Source organism: Carlito syrichta, unplaced genomic scaffold (assembly GCF_000164805.1).
Source record: "Carlito syrichta isolate Samal-C Ts95f unplaced genomic scaffold, Tarsius_syrichta-2.0.1 Scaffold6706, whole genome shotgun sequence".
In the NCBI taxonomy this organism is placed as follows: Eukaryota; Metazoa; Chordata; class Mammalia; order Primates; family Tarsiidae; genus Carlito; species Carlito syrichta.
The window spans coordinates 159,872-186,177 of record NW_006950802.1 but is presented as its reverse complement, the minus strand read 5'-3'; the positions used below and the strand labels follow the sequence as shown (position 1 = coordinate 186,177).

Here is a 26,306-nt window from a genome sequence, read left to right as displayed (position 1 = left end):
CTTCCTTCCCCACCAAATCATCAGGCACAAATTGTTTCAGAGGCAAGTTACCAAATTCTTAAAGAAAATGTAATTATAATGCTCTTTAAGCTGTTTTTGAGCATAGAAAAAGATGGAAAGCTTTCAAATTATTTTTATATACTTGAAGTTAGTGCAATGTTGACTAAAAAATCTGGAAAAGATTGCACAAAAATAGGTTAATCTCACTTACAAACATCGATGCAAAAATTTTAAGTAAAATATCAGTGAACATTATCCAGTAGCACAATAAAACATACAAAAGAAAGTAAAGATGATTTAATAATAGGAAAAGTATTAATATAATTATGCTATTGTAACAGGAGGAAACTCATATGATTATCTCTATAAATCCTGAAAGCAATTTGACAAAATTTGATACTCATTTTTTATCTTTAAAAAATTTAACAAAATCGGAATAGCTGGGTATTAAATATACTAAATGGGAAAAACTTACTTCCTATCATAAGGGAAGTTAGGAACAAGACCAGGATGCCCAGTTTTCCATATTACTATTTAATATTGTCTGGAGTAGTTAAAGGAATTAGAAAACAGAAATTGTGTGTATGAACAGAGAAGAAGATGAATTAAAGCTATTATCATTTGCAAATCATATGACTGTGTGCTTGGGGGGAAAAATCTTTAAAAGTCACTATAATCAAAAAGAAAATTCACTATTTTATAGAGTATGAAATTAATATAACCTCCATAATATACAACTAACAACTAGTCAGAAGACATAATGAAGCTTCTTTTACAATAAACTAAAAAGAAAAAAGATGACAAAATCTTGAATTGCATTTAACAAGAAATGATGCCAAATCTACATGAGGAAAATTTGAAAACACTCCTGAAGGACATGAAAGCAAATCTGAACAAATGAGAAGTGCACTATGTTCTTGGATAAAATACTCAGCATTATGACTATGTCAATTCTAAGTTAATTTATAAATTTAACATGATTTCCATAAAAATTAAAATAGGGCTTATTTGTTGATGTATTTTTCTGTGAGTAGACAGGCCAACTTAATAATTATGTGCAAAGATAAACAATGAATGATTGCCAGGAAAACAGAAAAAAGTAGTGAAAGAGACTACCCCTACCAGAAATTAGTAATACTATAAAGATTCAATAATTAAGATACATATTAGAAAAAGCTCCAAATTGATCAAGGATTTAAGTGTAAACAATAGTTATGAAAGCACCAGAAGAAATATGAGCAATTCTTTCAAGGCTTTGTTTAGGGACGCTCTTTCTGTGACTGAAAATTCCAACAGCCACAAAAGATAAAACAGATAAACTGAGTTACAAATAAAGAATATGTGCATGTCAAAAGTCAAAAGACCAATAGCAAATTGGGAAAATGTATTTGCAGCTCATCTCACACAGAAAGGGCTCATCTCCCTAAGATACAAAGAGCTCCTAAAAATAGAGAAGAAAAAGAAAGCCCAACAGAAAAATGGACAAAAGACATGAACAGACAGTTCACTGAAAAAGAAATCGAAATAACCCCTAAATATATGAAAAGATGCTCAACCTCATTAGTAATAAAAAGGGCTAATTAAAACACAAAGATACTGTCTTTTTCCAATAATAATAGCAAAATTCAAAAGTTGAATAACACTGTATTGGTGAGGCAATGGTGATTACATATTGCTGGTGGGTGCATGATAAGGTAAAAGCCCTATGGAAAGCAATCGGGCAAGACCTTTCAAAATAACAAACACTTTTACCTTTTGACCCAGAAATCCCACTTCTGGATATTTATTTGGTGGATATACCTACACACATGCAAAATGACATAAGTGCAGAGTTACTCATTGCAGCATTGTTTGAAAGAGCAACAAATTAATGAGAACCCAAAATATTCATCTATGAGAGACTGGTTAAATGAGCTATTACATATAAAGGAAGAGTATACAATTGTAAAAAAGGGTGAGAACGTGCTCTAAGTACTGATATGGAAAGATCTCCAGGACATATTTGTTTTGCTTTTTTAAAAAGAAGGTAGGTGTATAGCAATATACAAGGTCTGACAATTAAGTTTGTGAACTTGCTACCATGTGCTTATGTTGGCAGCACTATGTAAACAACTCAGTAAAGTTTCATAGCCTTGTTATATCAATGTCTCACAGCTGTGTTCATATTGATGCATGGCAGTGTCTTGCTGAGTGGCATTCATTATTATTGCTGCGTGTTTTTTTGTTCTTTTTTTTGAGTTGGACTCTCATTCTGTCACCCAGGCTGGAGTGCAGTCACATGCTCATGGCCACTGCAGCCTCGACCTGCTGGGCTCAGGTGATCCTTCCACCTCAGCCTTCCCAGTAACTGGAACCACAGGTATACGCCACCATGTCCAGCTGATTTTTTGATTTATTGTAGAGACGAGGTCTTGCCATGTTGCTTAGGCTGGTCTTGAACCCCTGAAGTCAGGTAATCCTCTCACCTCTGCCTCCCAAAGTGTTGGAATTACAGGCATGAGCCGCCACACCCAGCTCTTGTTGCATGCTTTTGTGTGCCATTGTGAGAATGTTGGAGCTTGAATTAGAGCAATGAACAAACATTAAATTTCTTGTTAAACTTGGCAAGAGTGGGAAGTGAAATAAGGATATGTTAGTCCAGGTTTATAGTGATAATGCCATGAAGAAATTGGCAGTGTGCAAATGGACTAAATGTTTTTCTGAGGGGAGGAAAAATATCACTGATGAAGAGAGGTCAGGATGGCCAATAACAAGCAGAACTGGGAAAAAAATGGCAAAAATTCATCAAATTGTGCATCAAAATTACTGGCTGACCACAAGAAGCATAGCAGACCAAATAAACATTGATGGAGAGACAGAAAAATCTTAACTGAAAATCTTGGCACGAGAAAGATGTGTTCAAAAATGGTCCCAAAGGAACTCACCTCACAACAATGCACCAACTCACACAGCTCTGTCTGTGAGGGAGTTTTTAACCAGTAAACAAATGATTGTATTGGAACGTCCTCTCTACTCACCTGATGTGGTTCCCAATGATGTTTTTCTTTACCCAAAGATAAAGGAAATATTGAAAGGAAGACATTTTGATGACATTCAGGACATCAAGGAAAATATGATGACTGCTCTGATGGTTATTCCAGAAAAGAGTTCCAAAATTGCTTTGATGGGTGGACTAGGTGCTGGCGTCAGTGAAAAGTGACCATAGTGATTTCAGCAATGAGGTATGTAGCACTTCTTCTAGGATGAGTTGTCAAACTTAGTTGTCAGACCTCATGACTGTAGATACATACATACATATATACATATATATATAATGCCATCTTTTGTGTAATAAAAGGGGAAATAAGAATATGCATTTGTGTTTTTTTATATTTACATAAAGGCATACTGAAAAGATTCACAACAGACTAATGAAATGGTTACCTGTGAAGAGTGTGAAAAAATGTTATGAATGATGATGGGGTGGGAATGAAAATTACTGGGGTATATTTTCTATATAGTTTTGAGTTTTGAACCAGATGTGTGCATTATGTTAAAAAAAAAACACTAAGTAGACCAGGTGATGTGGCTCATGCCTGTAATCCCAGCACTTTGGGAGGCCGAAGTGAGAGGATTGTTAGAGCCAGTGGGTTTGAGAACAGTCTGGGAAACATGGTGAGACCTTGTCTCTACAATAAATAAAAAAGTAGCTGAGTATGGTGGTAGGCGCCTATAGTTCCAGCTACTTGGAAGGCTGAGGTGGAAGGATCGCCTGAGCCCAGCAGGTCGAGGCTGCAGTGGCCGTGAGTAGCATGCCACTGCACTCCAGCCTAGGTGACAGAGTGAGACTCTTATTCAAAACAAACAAACAGACAAACAAACAAAAACCACTAAGCAGAGAGAGTAAGAATTATATAGTCCAATGTCACTTTGAACTTAGATACAAAATTCAAGTACTGAATTATCATACAATAACTGTATAGATTTCATTATAGAAATGTAAGGATGTTTCACTTTTGGGAAATGAATTATTAGCACACTAGAAGGTCAAAGAAGTAAACAAACAGGAAAATCCCCACACTGAAAAACAACCAATATGGTGATTCTAGGGATTTGTTGATGTCTAAAAGGTTCAGTCCTGACAAAAAATAAGTAGGAATAAACTGTTACTTCCTTAACATGATTAATCAATATTTTAAACAACAAAGACATTTCCTTTATAACCCCAAACCAGATAAGCTGTCTTCTGTGATCACTTTTATTTAATAGTGTTCTAGAAGGTCTGGTCAAGGTCTTAAGAAAAGTGATAAGGTTTTACACGAGAAAACCAGAGATAAAATTGCCTTAAAATGTTGGTGATATAATTGAGTACCTTGAAAAACTAAGAGAATCAGCCAAAAAGTTATTAGGACCCATGAGATGGGTGAGAAGAAAGGTGAACCAGGGGAGCCTGATGGGACTGGAGTCAACTATGTGCACAGTATCATTTGCTCTTGATTAACTGGCTCCTGCCAACAGGTCATCAAACACCAAACATTCACATCCCCAATTCCCAGAGGAATTCCATTTTGTTCTGCCCAAACAATTTTAGAGAAGAAGTGCTCTTTTACCCAAGGATATGACAAAGTGATACACAGAAAACTTTATGTTGGGTCCACTTTAGTTAAATCCTTGACTGGGAAGATAAAGAGGAGAGAGACACTTCAGGTGGAAACGAGAACGAACAACATGGAACCAACCTAGGTGCCCATCAATGCTGGACTGGATAAAGAAAATGTGGTACATATACACCATGTATGCACAGTATGCAGCCATAAAAATGAAGGAAATCGTGTCCTTTGCAGTAATGTGGATTTAGTTGGAGACCATTGTTCTAAGTGAACTAAGAGAGAAACAGAAAACCGAATACCACATGTTCTCATTTATAAGTGGGAGCTAAACACTGGGTACACATGGGTATAATGATGGGAACAACAGGCACTAGGGATGCTCAAAGTGAGGGGAGGGAAGGAGGGAGGGGACAATGGTTGAAAAACTACACATTGGGTACCATGCTTACCATCTAGGTAATGGGATCAATGGAAACCCAAACCTCACCATCCTGCAATGTACACATGTAACAAACCTGCACATGTATTCTCAAACTAAACATTAAAAAATTTTAAAAAGAAAAGAGCTTGAACAAAAGGGAAGACCTATAATATCTTGATGTGAGAGGGGACATACCTATAGAGAGCTCAGTATCACTGGGCATAAAGGATGCAACAAGAAGCACAGGCATTAGCCGGGCTCTGTGGCTCAGCCTGTAATCACGTGCCTTTGAGAGGCTGAGGTGAGTGGATTGCCTGAGCCTGCGGGTTCGAGACCCGCCTGGGCAGCGAGACCTCATCTCTACAATAAATCAGAAAAAAAATCAGCCAGGCTACTCGGAAGGCTGAGGCGGAAGGATCGCGGGAGCCCAGCAGGTCGAGGCTGCGGTGGCCGGGAGTGGCCACTGCACTCCAGTCTGGGCGACAGAGTGAGACTCCAACTCAAAAAAAAAAAAAAATAAAAAGAAGCACAGGCACAGGCACACAACCATAAAAAAGAACGGAATCACATCCTTTGTAGCAACACGGATGCAGTCAGAGGCCATCATTCTAAGTGAATTGGCACAGAAACAGAAAACTCAACACCCCATCTTCTCACTTATAAACAGGAGCTAAACACTGGGTACATACGGACATAACGATGGGAACAACAGACACTGAGGACTCCTAAAGGAAGGAGAAAGGGAGGGACAAGGGTTGAAAAACTACCTATGAGGTACCATGTTCACTATTTGGTTGATGGGTTCAATAGAAGCCCAAACCTCACCATCATGCAATATACTCATGTAACAAACGCACATGTACCCCCCGAAACTAAAGTTTTTAAAGAAAGAGGCACAGGTAGTAATAAACAGGAGTCACTGCAGAGATGGCCTTTAAAATCCAGGTCAAATAATTCATGTTATTTTGTAAGAGATATAAGCTATTGTAGGACTTTAAGAAGGGATGTAACATGATCAACTCACATTTATGTTGGACTTACAACCACCACTTCCATGGGAAATTATTTTGCTCATAATTCCTGGTCCTACAGTCTTTGAGGGGAACCCAGAGAGTAAAAGAAACAATAGCGATGATGGAGAAAAGCAGTGTACGCTTACAGTAGGTGTTAGAATTGGAATACAGGAGGTATTCAGTAAATATTTGCTGATTGAATCAACTGTATTCACAGTGTATGAGTGACATGTCATGTTTAAACCTTTTGGAAGGAAAAAGTTCGTTAAAATATTACCCCCTCACTGGCCAGTTTTATCGTCTATAATGACCTTCTAGCAGTAACAGATAGCATCGTCCCATCTATTTTCAGTTACCTTCATATCAAAGTTCTTGGAAAGAGTTTCTAGGGCAGACACAAGCTCTTGGATTGCTTTCTCAATTTGCCGATACTCTTGTCTGATGAAGTGAATGTCTCCAGAAAGCTTTACAATGCTTGAATCACATCTAGTGACAAGATGGAAACTGGTGTGAGATCAACAGCTTCATAACGTTTATAGTCTTATAGTAGGACCTGTGCGTTCATTTAATGGCGAAAGTTCTGAAGTTATTTGAATAATGAGTAGATGCAGAAGCATATATAGGAATCTCCATTTTTTTTCTCTTCTTTTCATGATGAGAGAGAAACCAGATTGGATACACTGGCCTAAACCAGAGCACTGAATTGGAATATTTAGATGGGAACATTGAGATACATTTGGGGAAACTTACATTTTCATCTTGATATTAACTTAGTCATAGGAGTTACACAGATTTTGATGCTTTGGGAATACATACTGCTGCCTACGGTTAGGCAAAATTAAAAATTTTTCCTCTTCTGTATTATGTTCTGAATCCATTTTCTCCCTTTAGCCCATTTTTTAGCCCCCAGACTATCAACACTCCTTTGGCTAGAAAAGGTGTCCCAGCTAACCAAAATCTTCCGATCCATCTTCTCCAATTTCCCACCTTCTTAGCCTCAATCAAAACTCCTGTTCCTTGAGAGGTCTCAGTCAGGCATTGTCTTGTATTAGGACAAAACCAATTCATACTAACATATGTATGAAGCTTTGGTTCATAGGTTTGCCTTTGATAATTTTAGGGAAGGAAATTTTAGGGAAGATAGAGCTGGTGAGGTGAACTGAAGATTAATCGTCTTCTCAGCATGTCAAGGAAGGAAACACACAGAACCACCGCCCACACCACCACCATCACCCATGGTCTCTCTCAGGAGAGAGCAGGTTTCACACCGTATTCATGGTCAGTTTCAGTACATGCACATACCTGCATGAAAGATGGAATGGAGAACACTGAAGGGCTGTTTCTTTTGTACATCTGAGTTACTAGAGGTCTCTTTGATATTTGCCATTTTATAAAATAACTACTTTGTTATCACATAATATTTATTAGGAACTACATTTTTTTTTTTTGAGTCGGGTCTCATTCTGTTGCCCAGGCTGGAATGGTGACACGATCATGACTCACCACACCCTCAACTTCCTGGGTGATTTCTTCCTCTCTGCCTCCTGAGTAGCTGGGATTACAGGTCCATGCCACCATACCTGACTTTTAAAAATTTTTTTTGTAGAGACAGGGTTTTGCTAGGTTGCTTAGGCTGATTTCGAATTCCTGGGCCTCCCAAAGTGCTGGGACTATAGTCATGAATGACCGTGCCCGGAGTTCCAAAGAGCCAAATGAGACTGAGTAGATTGACCTCTGGTTGCTGCTACCGATCACAAGCCACACCCATTCTTATGGGCGCCCTTCACATGCTCATTTTTCTCTCTTTTGTCCATGAGACTTATCTATCAAACAGAAGACAGGGTGTAAAGCAGGCCAGGCAACTCTGGGAGCCTCGTCTCTTTGGAAGTACTAGCTTTTCAACTGCCACTCTAGTGGGGTGGAAAATAAGGTGTGAAATTCAAAACATATGGTAGTCATTTTAAAATATTTAGCCTGATTTATGAAGCAGTAACATGTCTGCTGGCAATTAAGTTAAAATAATCAACTTAATTTCTCATATGTCAAACACTAATTGGAATTAAGGTCACTATATGTGGAAAGACCATAATCAGTCTGCCTTTGCTTGGCCATTAGTCCCTCACCTGACAAGAACACAGAAAAAGAACAGGAGAGGAAGGGTGAACTTACATCCCGTGGCTTTTAGAGCTTTTAACTAGCTTCTGAATCAGATTGCTAAATAGATTTCAGAAATTTCTCATAAAAGGGAGACATTTGAAGAAAAAATAAGACCTTGTCTTGAAGTCACGGCCTATGATTGGAGGGGAAGGTAAATATGAAATCAGAGTAGAACCAAAAGAATCACATATCTTCTATATGTAATTCCATTGATTTCTTGGTTTCTTATAAATCCATTTGTTATTTTGTCTTGTAAGTAAAACAGGATTTACAAAAACAAAATAATAGGTTTGTAAGTGACTTGCAGAAAGAAACGGTTAATTGGAATGTCACCAGCATACCACCAAATCGAACTTTTTATTTTTTGTTGAGCCGAGGTCTTACTTTGTCACCCACCTGAAGTACAGTGGCCCTCACCTCAGCCTGCGCTTTCTGGGCTCAGGCAATCCTTCCACCTCAGCCTCCCGAGTAGCTGGGACTACAGGTGCATGCCACCATGCCTACCTAAATTTTATTTTTATTTTTGTAGAGATGTATTTTCACTATATTGCTTAGGCTGGTCTCAAATTCTTGGGCTCAAGCAATCCTCTTCCCTCAGCCTCCCAAAATGCTGGGATTAATGACTCACGCCTGGTCATTTTTTTTTTTTAATTTGCAAAAACATGACATATCTAAGTATAGTTATAGGTTTGCTGATGTTTACTTTATTGTTTTGCTTCACAGCTTACCCAAATATTGTAAAATTTCTTTGTGTTAATCAAATATTAAATAATGAAATCTATACTTCTATATAAATGTTTTATTTATGTTTCTATACAACATAAATGTAAATTTTATGTATTCATTCATTAATTCTCTAGACTAGCAGACAGTTACTTTTTCTTTGATGAGAGTTTTCCAACCATGAGTATTATTTCCTAGAAAGCATCTTTGTCTTGTTTTAAGAGGAATGGAGTCACACTCCAGAAATAAAAAGTCTTCCCAAGAGACACTCAATTGTGTCTGTTGTGGGCCCACAAGCCTTCACATCCTTGACATGCCCTCCTCCCCCTTTGAGCTCCTTGCCCCTTCCCAGTTAATATCCCAATGGCATCTCATGCACAACATGGTGAAAACCAAATATCATTACTTCCTGTTTCCGCTTCCCCTTCCTCACCAAAACTTTCTCCTCATTTTGTATTTTCTTCTCTGTGGAATGTCAACTACTCCCCAAACCAGGAATTACCCTCGACTCCCCTGCTTAACTCATCTTCCAAGTTCATTCATGTAGTAATCTGTAGATTCCACGTTCCCAATGTCTGTGTTGTCTGCCCTGCTCTGTACATTCATGACTGGTGCCTTGGCTGAGGCCCTAAAACTTCCGCCCTGGACTGCTGCAATAGCCCTCCTCTGATCTCCATGCCCTCTTTCTATATTCCATCAATTCAGCTACTACTAGAATGCCACGAAATATGACATATTATCCCTCACTTAAAATTCTCCCATGGCCAGGCGCAGTGGCTCACGCCTGTAATCTCAACACTTTGGGAGGCTAAGGTGAGAGGATTGTTTGAGATGAGCCCGGGCAACATGGCGAAACCTCGTCTCTACAGAAAGTCAAAAAATTAGCCTGTAGTTCCAGCCACTCGAAAGTCTGAGGTAGAAGGATCACTTGAGCCCAGGATGCTGAGGTTGTGGTGAGCCGTGATCTCACCACCACACCCCAGTCTGGGCAGGCAACATAGTAAAAATATGACTCAAAAAAAAAAAAAATCCTCCCAAGGTTATTTATAACCTTCTACATAAAGTTCAAACTCTTCACCCTCACCCACAAGACGCTTTATCTTCTAATTCTGGGCCACTTCTCTCACTTTATTTTCCAGTTTTCTTGAAATGCACACTCTATAACATCATAACCAAAATGCCCCTCTCACAGGTAGGCCCCAGAACATGCCACAGTGATCCTTCCCTCAGTTCCTTTGCACATACTATTCCTCCAGGTGGAGTGTCTTTTCCACGTTTCCTTGTCTAACTAACTGTTATAAATCTTTCCAAACTCATTCCAAGTGTCACCTCCTCTGGGAAGCCTCCCTTCTGCCCCAAGAAGCAGATGTCTATTTGGACATTTCCATAGCACTCCAGGCTTTCAGTTTAGTGTTCACCCCATTGCTTAGGGATGGAGTTTGTTTTCCCAGGCAGACTGTGAACAACTCTAGAAAGGCGACCGTATGGCTGAATTCTACCTGGCATATGGTAAGTGCTTAAGAAATTTTTGTTGAATTTTAATACCTCTCCTAATATCTAGGAATAGGTCCTGGCAGAAGATGTAGAGATGACAAGGTGTCCCCATCAGCCATTTACAAATCATGTTTGATGAGTCTGCAGCGTGGTCCCGAATTGTCAATACCTATGGATTTTTGCTGAACTACCTCCCACTCATTCTTCTGATTTATAAATATCATACAAAAGATGTTGTTCCATACTTTATCTGTGTGGCAGTAAATCCCTTTTGTTAGACTCTTTAATGTACTTCTATGTATTTAAATGTTTTACTCATTAGAATCTGACACATCTGAGGACTTTGTTATAGTTGTGAGGTGTGTCTGCATAGGGATGTTGGCATTTGGGCAGCTGAGGCTGTAAAGACAAGACTCTGGTCACTTCCATTGGAACTGAACTGGACATTCTGTGTAAGGGATCTTTTATAGGAACTTTAGATCTCACAAGGAGCACAAGACTTTCAAAGTTCTATAATACTCTTCCTCAACCACCTTCTCATCAGTTTAGTTTAATATCAAGACAATGGTTCTTCCTACAATATGAAACTTATTTGGGAATGAGAGCTCAGCTGCCAAGAATTGACTGCTAAACATGAGTTAACATTGCTACTTCTTACCTGGCTACTCTTCCTCGAAGATCTCCAACTCCTTGTAGATGTTTGATGTTCATCTCCTGTACTGCAAAATTAGTTCCTGTGGCCGCCTGATCTCGAACTCTTATTTGGTCTTCTAAAATCTGTAATTTTGAGTCAAAATTTCCATTAATTTCTCATCACAAATGATAATAAAACATCATTTGAAGCAAGGGTTACAAAACTGAATACATTTAAAAAAATGTTTTGTAGAGAGAGTGTCTTGCTATGTTGTCTAGGCTGGTCTCTAGCTCCTGGCCTCAAATGATCCTCTTGCCTCAACCTCCCAAATTGCTGGGATTACAGCAATGAGCCATTGTCCTGGCCCAAAGTGAATGCACTTTGTTGTTAGGCTGATAGTGTAAGTGAGTGACAGTGTCCTATCTCAGATAAGTGAGCTCTGCTCATTTATCTGAGGAAGGCAGCATGGTTTGATACCAGCTGACTGTTGCCAGGTGGGAAAGATGTCTCAAGAGTGTTTCAACAGAAGCTAGAAATGCAGATTTTATGTGAAAGTTCTCAATTTTAATATATTGGCATCTTATTAAAAATCTTTTATAAACATCATATGGACCAATCAGAACATATTTGTTGTGCTGATATTTCCATGGATTGCCACTGGCCATCAATGCTATAAAAGTATTTCACAAAAACCTATTTCACAACTGGTGATAAATTTAGAAAAAGGGATTTTTTTTCCCCAATATGGCATCAAACACAGTCCCTTATGGTTTGAATCAGGACCACAATGAAACTAACACAACTAACACAAGCAAGTCCAAATTCAGCTGTTTCATATATACGGACTGAAAAAGAGTTTATTGTTCTAGATTTCTTAGAAAACATGAGAGCTTTATAACTACGTGTGTTCATATTTTGTTCCTGAGTATGGTTAGTCATGTTTTCATTGTGTTTTGGTATTCTGAAAATAAAGGCAATTTTTCCATATCAGGGTGGTCCTGAGAACAGTGGTCTTTAATTTTCGCATCCACTTAAAAGTATTAATTTAAAAATTGAAAAAATTATGCTTGCTAATAGAAAAAATTTATATTTTACTGACATTCAAGCAAGTTTCAGTGTAAAGTGAAGACATTTAAGGAAATATTTACTGAGAAAAATATAAGATTACTGTGGACTTTTAAATTTATGACATAGGAAAACATTCAAGTTAATTATTATATTTGACAAAAGTTAGAACTATGTTTAAACTTTTTATAAATTTCTAGTTTATGTATTTTAACTAGAAAAAAAAGAGTGACCATTTTTAAACTGGCAAATTGAGACAACCCAAGAGCAACTAAAACTTTGATTGAGACATAAAAGTGTCAAAAATGCTAACCAGAGTTTGGATGTGTCATTTTACACGCATGCAGGTGTTTTGTTTTCTTTTGGTAAAGATAGTGATGAAAGGAAATTTATACTACTACACATTAGAGCATTTTATTAAACAAGGATGAGTAAATCAGTGTAGAATGGCAATAACCAACTAGGTCAATGTGATGTGATAAAGAATGGAATCTGTTCTACATGAGACTCACAAATCAGTGGGGGAGAAATTTCACAAAGGACGTTGAGATCTCTGGTTACTTACTTATTCAGAAAACATTCAATTTAGAGCCTTACTTCATGTCATATATCAATATAGATTTTAGGAAAAAATAGATTAAAATATTTTCAAAATTAAACCTTGAAAATAACAGGTAATAGAAGATATTATTTCATCTTTGAATAAAAACTTTTCATTTGAAAGGTACAGTAGTCCCCACCTTGCCCAGGGAATGCATTCCAAGACCCCCAGTGGATTCCTGAAAACTCAGATGGTATGAATTCTATATATACTATGGTTTTTCCCCATAGTGTATATATAATATAGAGAGAAAGAATATATACATTTTAACGTATCAGTAAGGTATTAGCAATAACTAATAATAAAAACAGACCAATTATGGCTATAACTTTTGCAGTTTGAAGTAGGACAGCAAAACTAGCATACATTTCTTTTTCCTTCTTTGCAGTTTCATAGATAGAACAGATCTTACCATAGATCTCAGAAACGTCAGCATATGATTTTCTTTCTTTAGTAAGAACTTTTACCTTTTCACTTAAAGGAAGCACTTTAAGGCTTCTCTTTGGCATATCTAAATTGCCAGCATCACTACTTTTGCACTTTAGGGCTGTTATTAGTAAAAAAAGGGTTCCTTGAACACATGCATTATAGTACCATGACACTCAGTCTGATAATCGAGATGGCTACTCAGGGACTGAGGGCCAGGAACTTTGACAGTGTGAACATGCTAGAAAAAGGAATGATTCACATCCCGGGTGGGGTTAAACAGGACAGTGTGAAACTTCATCACACTACTTGGAATGGCATGCAATTTAACATATGAATTACTGCTGAGTGCAGTGGCTCACCTGTAATCCCAGCACTTCTGGAGGCAGAGGCAAGAGGATTAGCTAAACCCAGGAGTTTGAGACCAGCCTGGGAAACTTGGTGAGACTTTGTCTCTACAATGAATAAAAAAAATTAGCCGGGCATAGTGGTGTGCGCCTATAGTCCCAGCTACTCCCAGCACTTTGGGAGACTGAGACAGAGTGGATTGCCTGAGCCCATAGGTTCGAGACCAGCCCAGGCAACTTGGCGAGACTTCATCTCTACAACAAATCAAAAATTAGCTGCTCATGGTAGTACACCTGTAGTTCTGGCTACTTGGGAGACTGAGATGGAAGGATTGCTGGAGCCCAGCAGGTCGACCCTGGGGTGGCCGTGAGTGTGCCACTGCACTCCAGCCTGTAGGACAGAGTGAGACTTTCAAGTAAAAAAAAAAAGACTGTAAATACAATTAAAATATAAAAAAACATACTGGAAAAACACTGATAACAAATGTTATTGCCAAGAGTTTCAGTGACATGCTGCAACCAGCATATGCCTGTGAGAGATGAATGTATGTATCTCTTCTCATCTTTGTGGTCAGTGTCATCATGTTATTTGAAATTATAGTGAAATATTTACACCAGGGAAATAGGCAAACACTATAAACCAGGGGTCTTTTCCCCCAAAAAGAATTGGTTGCTGACTAGCATACCACTGTTTATTCTCTTTAATATGTAAAAGAGCTCATCAAATCAATAAGAATTAAAAGCTCAAAACCCTCCAATGCTCATCAAATCAATAGGAATTAAAAAGCTCTAAAACCCCCAAAGATAAATTGACAAGAGACATGATCAGATTATTGGCAGAGGAGATTATCACTTTATTATTTTAAAAAAAATTTTTTTAGAAACAGGGTTTTGCTATATTGCCTAGACTGGTGTCAAACTCCTGACCACAAGGTAGTCTTCTCTTCTTGGCCTTCCAATGTTTTGGGATTGCAGGTATGAGCCGCCATGTCCAGCCGAAATTGTCACTTCATATAGTCATTTTTATTTTATTTTATTTTATTTTATTTTATTTTATATTTTGAGTTGGAGTCTCAGTCACCCAGACTGGAGTGCAGTGGCCGCTCCCGGCCACCACAGCCTTGACCTGCTGGGCTCCGGGGATCCTTCCGCCTCAGCCTTCCAAGTAGCTGGAACTACAGGTGCGCGCTACCACACCAGGCTAATTTTTGATTTATTGTAGAGGTGAGGTCTCGTCAAGTTGCCCAAGCGGGTCTTGAACCTGCAGGCTCAGGCAATCCACTCACCTCGGCCTCCCAAAGTGCTGGGATTACAGGCTGAGCCACCGAACTCAGCCTATACAGTCACTTTTAAAAAGTAGATTCTGGAGAGGTTGGGAAGATGGCACCTGAGCCATTTGGACTTTGCAAATCCTGTTGTGAGAGAGCAAGTGTATGGAAAATTTTGTGTACATGCTGATGAGTGAGTATGCGTGTGAGTGACTGACTGAGTGAGGGCTAGGGAGCTATCGGCCAGGGCTCTCCTGGTACAGTGGCTGGTGCTGCAGCTTCTGGGCTTGGGCCCCAGTGATTTCCGGGATGCAGAAACTGAGTATCATTTTTTAAAAATCAACAAATCCCTTTCTGGGAAGAAAATGCTGGGAGAGACTAAGTGGGGGCTTGTGAGCAAGTGACCAGGGCCCTAGTGCAACAGCTGGTGTTGCAGCTTCTCTGCTTGGTCCCTGGCTCTTCCCAGGTCACAGAAGCCAAGTGCCAATACTTTTTTAAAAACAGACAAAAGTTTTCCTGTGAAGAAGTGGTAGGGAGAGACTGCCCCAGGCTCTGCCTCACCACTGCAGCATTAGAGACTGCTGGCTCCAGGCTTTGCCTCACCACTTCAGCACCTGGCTGGGTACTAGAAGCAGAGGACAAGAGAGGGCCTCCACCGCCATCTTGAAGGTGGAGCAGGAAAGTGCTCCGACTTGCTCACCATGGAGCAATAGACCCGATGTCTGTGACTGGTGGATCAACTACTCAGGGATTGATTGTGACCCAGAAGGAATATACTGAAGCACAAACTTCAGAGGGACCTGATGAATGCTGAGTCCTGAGCACCCCACTCCCTACCCTGATCCAGCCACTGGACAAAGGGTGTGGCCAGAAAAGGATGAGGAAGAACTCCAAAGAGATCAGTGGTGAGGCTGGGACTGATCCAAACCCCCTTCTCTCCAATAATCCTCTGAACATCAGACCCACACAGCTGGGCCACGACTGAGAGGAACAAACCCAGACAGACTTTGGACATCAGTTACAATAGGAGAACTCCATTCTAGGATAGGCCTGACTGGGGCACCCTCATGAGTACATACCTGGGGAAGTGACAATCCCACATCTCCCCACTGGAGGAGATGTCCCTGATCATACTGGAGTGGGAGGGGAGGACTGTAGCTCCACCCACCTCCACTGCCCCTCTTCCTTCTCTGCTCTGGACACTGGGGAAAGAGTGAAAGAGGTGGAAGTTCTGCAGGAGAGACCAGATTAGAAAAACAGTTACAGAGCCTGCCACAAGAGGGAAGGTTGTTTTTTTTTTAATTTTTAATTTTTAAAAATTTTTTGCCTGTTTGTTAGTTCATTTTTTTAAAAAATTTTTTTCCTTTGTGTATAAATGTGTATGTGATGGTTTGATCTGCATCCCCTCCAAAATTTTTTTTCTTTTCTTTTTCTGTTTCTTTCTTCTTTTATTTGTAATTTTCTGTTTATGTGTGTATGTGAATGATTGAGTGTTCATCTTTCAATTTTGTTGTTGTTGTTGGTTTTTGCTCTTTTGTTCTTCTGGGTTTTTTTAATATTCATTTTTTAAAGTTTAAGGTGTGTGTCAATATATGTGTGAGAGTTCAACTTGAATCCCTTTTTCCCACCTCCTCCAGTCTTTCTGTTTTTCTTCTCTGTTCACTTTGTGCTAGGCATGTGTGTGTGTGTTTAGTTTTCTTATTTTTTTTTTTTTGTTGTTTGTTTTGCTTTGCTTTGCTGTTATTGCAGTTTGTTTGGAGTGTGTGTGTATGTGTTCAATTGATTTTACACCAGTTTCTGCTTGGCATCATCATATAGAATGGTGGTGGGGAGTGGATCTCAGGGAACACATACCACAATGAGTGAACCTTTCAATTTGCAAGTAGTTTCTGATTCCTAGTGCCCCATCCCCTACTTTATTCAAATTTCAAAAATTACAAGAGATGGCAAAGCTTCCCATCTACCATCTTGTTTCAAAATAGAACAAATTCAGAGCCCAGATCAGGGAAGAATAGAGGACTGAGCAAATGTCAAAGGGAAAGACTCTCCCACTGACAGTGAATAACAGAACTAAAGAGAAAAACAAGAGATCTGTCACAAATGAGGAAAAACCAAAGGAAGACCACAGATAATTTCAAGTATAACAAACAGAAAAGTCCTGAAAAATCAAACCTGGGGCCCAAACAATGGAAGTCAGCAACGACACTCGACCAAATGGACTTAATAGATACTTACAGATTATTCCACCCAACAACCACAAAATATACATTCTGCTCATCACCACATGGAATGTACTCCAAGATTGATCATATCATTGGCCATAAATCAAGCATAAACAATTTCCATAAAGTTGATGTATTGCCATGCACCTTCTCAGACCACAGTGGAATAAAAATAAATATCAACACCAACAACATTTCCCCAAAGCCCACAAGGATATGGACACTAAACAGCATGATGCTGAACAACTACTGGGTCAACACTGAACTCAAAGCAGAAACTAAAAGATTCCTGGAAACAAATGAAAATGAAGAAATATCTTATTCAAACCTCTGGGATGCCATGAAAACAGTTCTTAGAGGGGAATTCATATCTCTACAAGTACACATTAAGAAAATGAAGGGATCACAAGTTGAGAGCCTAACAAATCACCTAAGGGAGCCTAACAAGTCATCTAAGAGAAGACCATCAAAACCCCAACTTTAGCAGAAGAATGCAAATCACCAAAATAAGATCCCAAGTATGGAACATAGAAGATAAAAACATCATAGAAAATAGCAACACAACAAAAAGCTGGTTCTTTGAAAGAATTAACAAGATTGATCCCTAGCCAGAATGATCAAGAAAAAGAGAGAAAAAGTTCAAATAAACACAATTAGAATACAAAAGATCAAATCACAACTGACTCCAAAGAGATACAAAAGATTATCAGAGATTACTAGGTACACCTGTATGAAAACAAACTTGATAACCTAAATGAAATGGAGGACTTTCTGACATCACACAACCTCCCCAGGTTGAAACAAGCAGACACTGAATAGACCAATAACAACCCAGGAAATTGACTCTGTCATACAGAAACTACCTATCAAAAAAAGCCCTGGACCAGATGGCTTTCCAGCAGAATTCTACAAAGCGTACAAGGAGGAGCTGATACCAATCCTATTGAAAGTATTTCAGGCAATTGAGAAAGATGGAATTCTCCCCAAATCATTTTATGAAGCTAACATCACACTGATACCCAAATTGGGTAAAGATCCAACCAAAAAAGAGAATTGTGGGTCAATAGCCTTATGAACATAGATATAAAAATCCTCAACAAGATTCTAGCAAATCGGATCCAAAAACACATCTCAAAATTCATCTACCATCACCAAGTAGGCTTCTTCCCCAGGATGCAGGGCTGGTTCAACATTTGCAAGACCATAAATGTAATTAAATACATCAACAGATGTAAAAACAAGAACCATATGATTATATCATCAAATGCAGAAAAGGCTTTTGATAAAATCCAGCATCCCTTCTGATAAAAATTCTCAAACATCTAGGTAGAGAAGGAACATACCTCAAAATAGTAAGTGCCATCTATGATAAACCCACAACTAACATATTGCTTAATGGACAGAAACTGGAAACATTTTCTCTGAAAACTGGAATAAGACAAGGCTGCCCACTCTTACCCCTCTTATTCATTATTGTGTTGGAAGTCCTAGCTCAGGCAATTAGACAACAGAAGGAAAACAGGGGTATCCAAATAGGAAAAGAGAAAGTCAAGCTATCCTTCTTTGCAAATGATATGATTCTATACCTTGAAAATCCAAGAAAATCTGTCAAACGTCTACTTGCACTGATAAAGGACTTTGGCAAAGTCTCAGGGTACAAAATAAATGTGCAAAAGACAGTTGCATTCCTATACATTGACAACAAGCAGGCAGAGACCCAAATAAAAAGCACAATCCCATTCACAATAGTCACACAAAAAAATGAAATACCTCAACATCTTCCCAACCAGAGAAGTTAAAGACCTTGACAATGAGAACTACAAAACACTGCTCAAAGGTATCCAAGAAGACACAAACAAATGGAAAAATATTCCATGCTCATGGATAGGAAGAATCAACATTGTTAAAATGTCCATCCTACTAAAGGCAATCTACAGATTCAATGCAATACTCATTAAATTACCAACATCATTCTTCTCAGACCTGGAAATGACAATACAGAAATGCATATGGAAACATAAACGACCACGAATAGCCAAAACAATCCTTAGCAAACGAAACAAAGCAGGAGGTATTACACTTGTAGACTTCAAACTTTACTATAAGGTTACAATAATCAAAACAGACTGGTATTGGTACAAGAACAGGCATATAGTTCAATGGAACAGGAGAGATTCTGGAAGCAAAGTCTCAATTTCTCAACCAACTCATCTTTGACAAAGTCTCCAATAAAAACCAATGGGGAGAGGAGAACCTACTCAGGAAATTGTGCTGGGAAAACTTGCTGATTACATGCAAAAGACTGAAACAGGACTCCTACCTCTTACCATACACAAAAATGAACTCTAAATGGATCAAAGACTTAAACGTAAAGCCTCAAACTATAAGAATCTTGGAAAACACAAGAGACACCCTTATGGAAATTGGAACTGGCAACCAATTCCTGATCAGAACCCTAAGTGCCCATATCATAAGAAGTAAGATAGACAAGTGATACCTCATCAAACTGACGAGCTTCTCCAAAGCCAAAGATACCATCAAGAGAGCAGGGAGACAGTTCACAGAATGGGAAAAAAATATTTGCCAACTGTATATCTTTCAAGGGCTTAACATCTCGAATTTACAAGGAACTCAGATGTGCCAAAAGGAAAAAAACAGCCCCATTAAAAAGTGGGCAAAAGACATGAATAGACATTTCTCAAAAGAAGATATACGGGCAGCCAACAGACACATGAAAAAGTGCTCAGCCTTACTCATCAACGGAGAAATGCAAATCAAAACCACATTGAGATACCACCTAACCCCGGTAAGAATGGCCATCATTAATAAAACAAGCAACAACAGATGCTGGCTTGGATGCAGAGAAAAAGGAATGCTTCTACATTACTGGTGGGAATGCAAACTAGTGCAACCTCTTTGGAAGACAGTAGCGATTTCTGAAAGAACTAGAAATTGACCTTCCATATGACCCAGCAATTCCCCTATTGGGGATATACCCGGAGGATCTCAAATCATTCCACAAAAAAGATACCTGCACATGTATGTTTCTTGCAGCTCTATTTGCAATAGCAAAAATGTGGAACCAACCATGCTGCCCATCAAAGCTGGACTGGATAAAAAAAAGTGGTACGTATACACAATGGAATATTAGGCAGCCATAAAAAAGGACAAACATATAGACTTCACAGCAACTTGGATGGATTTAGAGTCGATCATACTCAGTGATCTATCACAGTAACAAAGAACAGAGTACCATATATTGTCACTCATAAGCAGACCTTGAACAATTATCATAATACTATAAGAAAGGGATTGGCTGTAGTGGGAAACTGCCAGGGGAGGGAGCATGGGATCGGCAGTTGAGGGAAACTTCTAGGGGAGGTAGGGGCACACCTCATCAACAAGGGTGCCTGCATAATCAACGTTTGTATACCTACCCCTGGATTGTACTCCACACATCTTTAAAAAAAAAAAGTAGATTCAACACCTCCACTATGAAAAAAAAAAATCTCATGTCTATCCCATCAAATTAGCAAAGATTAAAACAAATTTTAATGCTGGCATCAGCACGGTGTAAAAAGTACTCTTGGATAATGTTAATGGGACTGTAATTAGTACAAATTTTCTGGAAACCAATTTGGCAACATGTATCAAGAGCTCTCACAATGTTCATATCCTAGTAATTCCACTTCTAAGAATGTATGCTATGGAAATAATTCAAATGCAGACATGCATTTATGCACAAAGATATTTTAACATTAAGTGAATAATTAAGCAAATCATGATGTATGTGCCTTCAAAGAGCTTTTAATGATGTGTGATAGAGTTTATGATATGATTTTGTATGAAAAATTGTGCTTGCAGTCATAGTCTCAGCCTCCTAAAAGGAATGCTTGGAAGGATGCTTCTGGGTGTTTGCAGAGATGCTGTTTGGTGAAAGAATTGTGAGAAGTATTTTCTTCCAAGTTTTAAATTTTTTTCTTGAACTTCCAAAATAATTGCAATGAACAAGCATTGCTTTTATTAATTGGAGAAAAAAACATAAAATCAATGTTAAAGATAAAATTTTCTTTTTATGAGTTAAAAATAAATTAATTAAAAAACTTATAATTAACTCCCTGCTTTTAAAAAAAGGAATTATTTGACTTTTGTTGTTGTTGTTCCTGAGTCGGAGTCTCACTCCATCACCCATGCTGGAGTGCAGTGGCACGCTCATGGCCACCCCAGCATCGACCTGCTCGGCTCAGGCGATCCTTCCGCCTCAGCCTTCCAAGTAGCTGGAACTACAGGCGCGCACTACCATGCCCAGCTAATTTTTGATTTTTACTGTAGAGATGGGGTCTCACCATGTCGCCCAGGCTGGTTTCAAACCCCTAGGCTCAGGCAATCCATTCGCCTCGGCCTCCCAAAATTCTGGGATTGATTACAGGCTGAGCCACCGAGCCCGGCCTGGAATTATTTGATTTTTAAAAGGGACAAGCAATGTAACTGTTGCAATTATGGCAGATTTTTTAAAAAATTGTCATTCCTTTTAAGGATCTGAGTTAAGCTTTAGTCTCACACTTGAATTTATCTTACAAGCCAATTTGCAAATGAGCCATCCTGATGAATGAGTTTAAATTATTTTAAGATACTCGAAGAGCATTCATTTCTCTATAAAGTGCTCATAGTTATTTACTCAGGGTAGCCCAATAGCTTCTTCTTCATAATATTTTAACTATACTATCTACAACCTTTGAAATAATCTCTAATTCAGTTTTTCACACACTCAAACCAGTCCTTATTTTCCCTATATGATGCCAAACCCTTAACAGAATCACAAATATCTTGAAGTTTCATTTTGTCTTTTTTTGGAAAATGTTCTGAATTTTGTTTTCAGAGCTAGTCTAAGATAATCAAATACTATAGGAAAAAGAACCTCTTCACAAGATTTATAGCTATTTGAAAACATTTTTCCCCTTAATGTCAAGAGTGTTTTACTGGAGTATAATTAATATGCATTGAAATGCACAAATCAAAGTGTATATCTGAATGGATCTTTACAAATGTAATCAACTATATAACAACCTCCAAAATCAAAATATAAAACCTTCTTAGAAATAACTTGATTTTTCTAAAAATGTTCACTTCTTAATTATCAAGACATTTTGACTCCTAAATTGGGACCTCCTTTTAGTGCTATGCTGCATTCACCTGTCATTTCAAAAGGCAGAGTTTCTTGCCTCTGGTCACTTTCGCGGTACCTTATTATGCTTGAAAATATGAGGGTGAACCAAAAAACCAGTGTTTATTTATTTAAACATTGTGTATTTATTCTTGCACGTATAAACTTGTCACCTTCAAAGTACTCTTCGTTTGATGCAATACACCTGTCAAGATGCTTTTTTATACTGCTCGAAGCAGTTTTTGAACTCGTCAGTTTGGATGCCTTTTAGTGCTTCTGCCATTTTTTGTTTCACTTCTTCTACATTGGCAGAATGTTTCCCTTTGAGAATTTTTTCATAGGGAAACAAACAAAAAATTTGCCAGGGAGCAAGATTGGGTGAATAGGGAGGGTGGGACATGGGGGTCATGCCAGTTTTGGTCAGAAACTGCTGAACACACAGTGCGGTGTGGCCAGGTGTGCCTGTAAATCACCCATCAGGAAATGAGCAAACACAATGAAAGAATCTCAACAAACAAGCAAACAAACAAAAAACCCTCCCCTCCAAAAACACGGAAGTAGAACAGCCTCTCACAACAATGCTAGTAGATGCACTGATGCCAATGGGTTTCTAGAACACTTACCTAGTGGGGGAAGCCTGTGTACTACAAGGGCCCCAGTCGCCAAAAGATAATTCCAGCTTTTGGAGGGATCGTCTCTCATATTTTTAATCATCTGTGTGTGGTGGCTTGTGCCTATAATCCAGCACTTTGGGAGCCAAGGCAGGAGAATTGCTTCAGCCTAGGAGTTTAAAATCAGCCTGGCTACATAAAGAGACCTTGTCTCTACCAAAAATAAAAAAAATTAACTGGGTACAGTGGTGTGCACCTGTAGTCCCAGCTACTCAGGAGGCTGAGGTAGAAGGAGGCTTGACTAAGGAAGTCAAGGCTGCAGTGAGCCATGATGGTGCCACTGCACTCCAGCATGGGCAACCAAGTGAGACTCTGACTCAAAAAAAAGAAAGAAACAAAACATAACAAAAAAACTCCATTGCTGGGATTACAGGTGTGAGACATTGCCCTTGGCTATTTAATAGAGTGCTGACTACAACAGATGGTTCTTGTCTGGTATGGGATTTAGCATGAACAAAACAAAGTCCCTGCCCTTATGGAGATGTTTCAGGTAGAGAAAACAAACCTTAAACTAGTATAGACCATGGTAGTTTGTGATAAATACTATGTGACACAAAATAATAATAAAGTAGGTTTTAAGGGAGATGAAAACTGTTAGGGTGAGGAGGGGGTGCTATTTTATAAAATGTCAAGAAATCCAGTCCTCTTCTATAAGGTTCTATTTGAGACCTGCAGGAAATGAAGAACCTGGCTTATATCTAAGGGAAGATGATTCAGCCATCATGAATGCAAGTGCAGAGGCCCTGAGGCTTGAGCATATTTGGAATGTCCTAGGAATAGCTGGGAAGCCAGTGTGGTCAGAATGAAGGAAAGAAGGGTAGGAGATGTGGTCAGAGAAACTGTGATGGCTCTAAAATCCAGCATGACCAATTATGAAAATCTCTATTTGAAATGGTTACATTAACAGAATTTTGGAGTTTTAGACTAACAGAAGCAACATAGCAAAATGTCTGACATAATGTTAACGAGTTGTCTTTGCTGCCACAAATATATATATTTATATTAGTTATAGTCTCACTTTGTCACCCAGGCTGGAGTACAGTAGCATAATCACAACTCACCGCAGCCTCGACTCCAGGGCTCAGGCGATCCTTCCACCTCAGCCTCCCAAGTAGCTGCAACTACAGGTATGTACCACCATACTCAGCTAATTTTTTGATTTGTTTATAAAGATGAGGTCTCACTATGTTGCCCAGGCTGGTCACAAAGCCCTGGGTGCAAGCAATCCTCCTGCCTTGGTCTCCCAAAGGATGACAGGTAGAAGTCACTGCTCCTGGCCAATATACAATAAATATTTTTTTCATAGAAGTTTCTTCTACATTTTGGCATAATGAGCAGTTGAAAAAATGAACTGTTTCCCTCTTGGCCAATTAAAATATAATCATGCACATTTAAACAACGGTGACACATTTTTGTTCTTAAAAAATGATATTGGTGGTTGATAATCTTTGTCAAGCAATGATGCCAACATACAGGAAACAGAGAACTACCTCAATGTTTTGACTGAGTTTTTTGACGATACTGGTGATGGTCTGGATGTGGCTTTCCAGTAACTTCCTGGCAAGTGATTCCTCTCTTCGAAAGCCGTGGGTCCCCTGTAGACAAGCCGAAATGTCTTCCTTGATGCGGAAGGCTTGCTCGAGGAGGAAAGCTACGGTACGCTCCTGGCTATCCAGTCTGTCTTCTAGTTGAGTTCTCTGGGTGTTTGGAATGATGGGAAGAAAAGGATGACTCCTGATCAAGAAAAAGAAACACCAGGGGATTATAAGGATGAGCTGGAGGAGCCAGGAACCAGAATTTGAGCTTTACTTCTACTCCTGTATTTTCTGCCCTCTGAAAAGGTTGGTAGGACTTTAAGCACCTGCATGGTTAGAATCTTGGTGTATGTCTCATCTAAGAAGCAGGTGCGTTTTTCACATTTCAAGCCAAATTGGTGGTGGTTAGGGGGCTTCATGAAAGAAGATACTAAAAGCCTTCTTTCAATACTTATGCCTTTATGTGCCCCTTATAATAATTCTACTTTAATCTAGGGGAAAAAAACCACTAAGTCCTTACATCTGTCAAAATGCAACAGTGACAGGGATGGGTCTTGGGATAGAGGCCAATAAAATAGGCCACCCCAAAAGAGTTCTGTGGTCGAATAAATTTGGAAAACATTGCATACAATATCCCTCCCTTGTGTATTACAATATTAATGCCTAACAGTATTATTCCAATTTTACAGATGAGGAAACTAGTTCATGGGTGATACCTGACATATTTCCAAAAGACATAATTCCAAACATTGAAATCCCTAATATCTAAAAGCCCTGAAATCACAATCCCAAAAGATTCAAACCCCAAATGCTGAAATCCTGAAAGCTGAATTCTGGGGAAGGAATGAGTGCATGTTTGGTTGTACACAGGATAGCTGCATTGTGTTAGCTGTAGCAAGTTAGCTGCGTCATGTTAGGTGGAATGTTACCTAGCTATTTTCTTTACTTGGAAACTAAGTATAGTTTAAGAAGATGCTTCTGGATGCAAATTGACAAGGGGTGGATTTGTGGACTTAATTTTAGGTGTTAACTTGACTGGATTATGGAATACCTAGAAATCTGGTAATGCAGGTGTTTGTGAGGGTATTTCCAGACAAGATTAGTGTGTGAGTCTGGGTGGACTGGTGAGTGAGGAAGAACTGCCCTCAATGTCTTGAGTGTTTCAAAAGTCATAGAAGTAAAAACACAGGGAAAAAAATACAACAAATCTCCCCTGCCAAGTTGTTCAATCATGTATGACTTCCTTCTCTTTATACATAGTGCCATGTTTGTCTTCAAAAAATGCCCTTCATCAGAGAATAAAAAGAATCCAACAAGCTTGGTGACCTTCTGAACCAAAGATGTTTGCTGATCTAGAGGTTTTCAGTTTTATAAAACACATTAAATGCTAATGGGTTAGAGTTGACTGTCAAAGAAGATAGACTTATATTTACCTCTTAATTTAACATAGACAAACTAGAAATGCTTCACTTTTTGGCTAATGAATAGCACTTTCAAAACTGTCCCCATTTAAAAAAAATTAACTATATACAGTTCATGCCCTGATTGGATCAGAAAATTCTAGAACTTATCTGCTTATTTATGTATTGATGACTGGAAAAAAAATGAAGCACTTTATAAACACTTATTTGAAGATTTGATGGACTTTATAGAAGAAAATGAATTTCAGTTTAATCCCTAAACCATAATGACAGATTTGGAATATGGTGTGATCAAGGCTCCTAAAAGTGAATTTCAAGATGTTATCAAGAAAGTTTGCTTTTGTCATTCAGCCCAACACATTTAGTGGAAAATTGGGATGCGTGGATTGGCCACATTGTACAGCAACAATGAAAACTTCGGTTTAAAAATATGGCATTTGAGCCGGGTTCGGTGGCTCAGCCTGTAATCCCACGCCTTTGGGAGGCTGAGGTGAGTGGATTGCCTGAGCCCGCGGGTTCGAGACCCGCCTGGGCAGGCGAGACCTCATCTCTACA

General features: G+C 38.8%; 1 protein-coding gene across 1 annotated transcript in view; it reads right to left on the bottom strand.

Annotated features, from left to right (window-relative positions):
• Nucleotides 1-26,306, bottom strand: part of FAM81B (family with sequence similarity 81 member B) — a 67,111-nt gene that overhangs the window by 16,427 nt on the left and 24,378 nt on the right. Inside the window, exons 4-6 of the mRNA XM_008050572.1 lie at nt 24,286-24,529; nt 11,056-11,174; nt 6,380-6,509 (exon numbers count right to left, since the gene is read on the bottom strand). Of these exons, the coding sequence (XP_008048763.1) occupies nt 6,380-6,509; nt 11,056-11,174; nt 24,286-24,529 (493 nt within the window). The remainder of the gene's footprint in view (nt 1-6,379; nt 6,510-11,055; nt 11,175-24,285; nt 24,530-26,306) is intronic.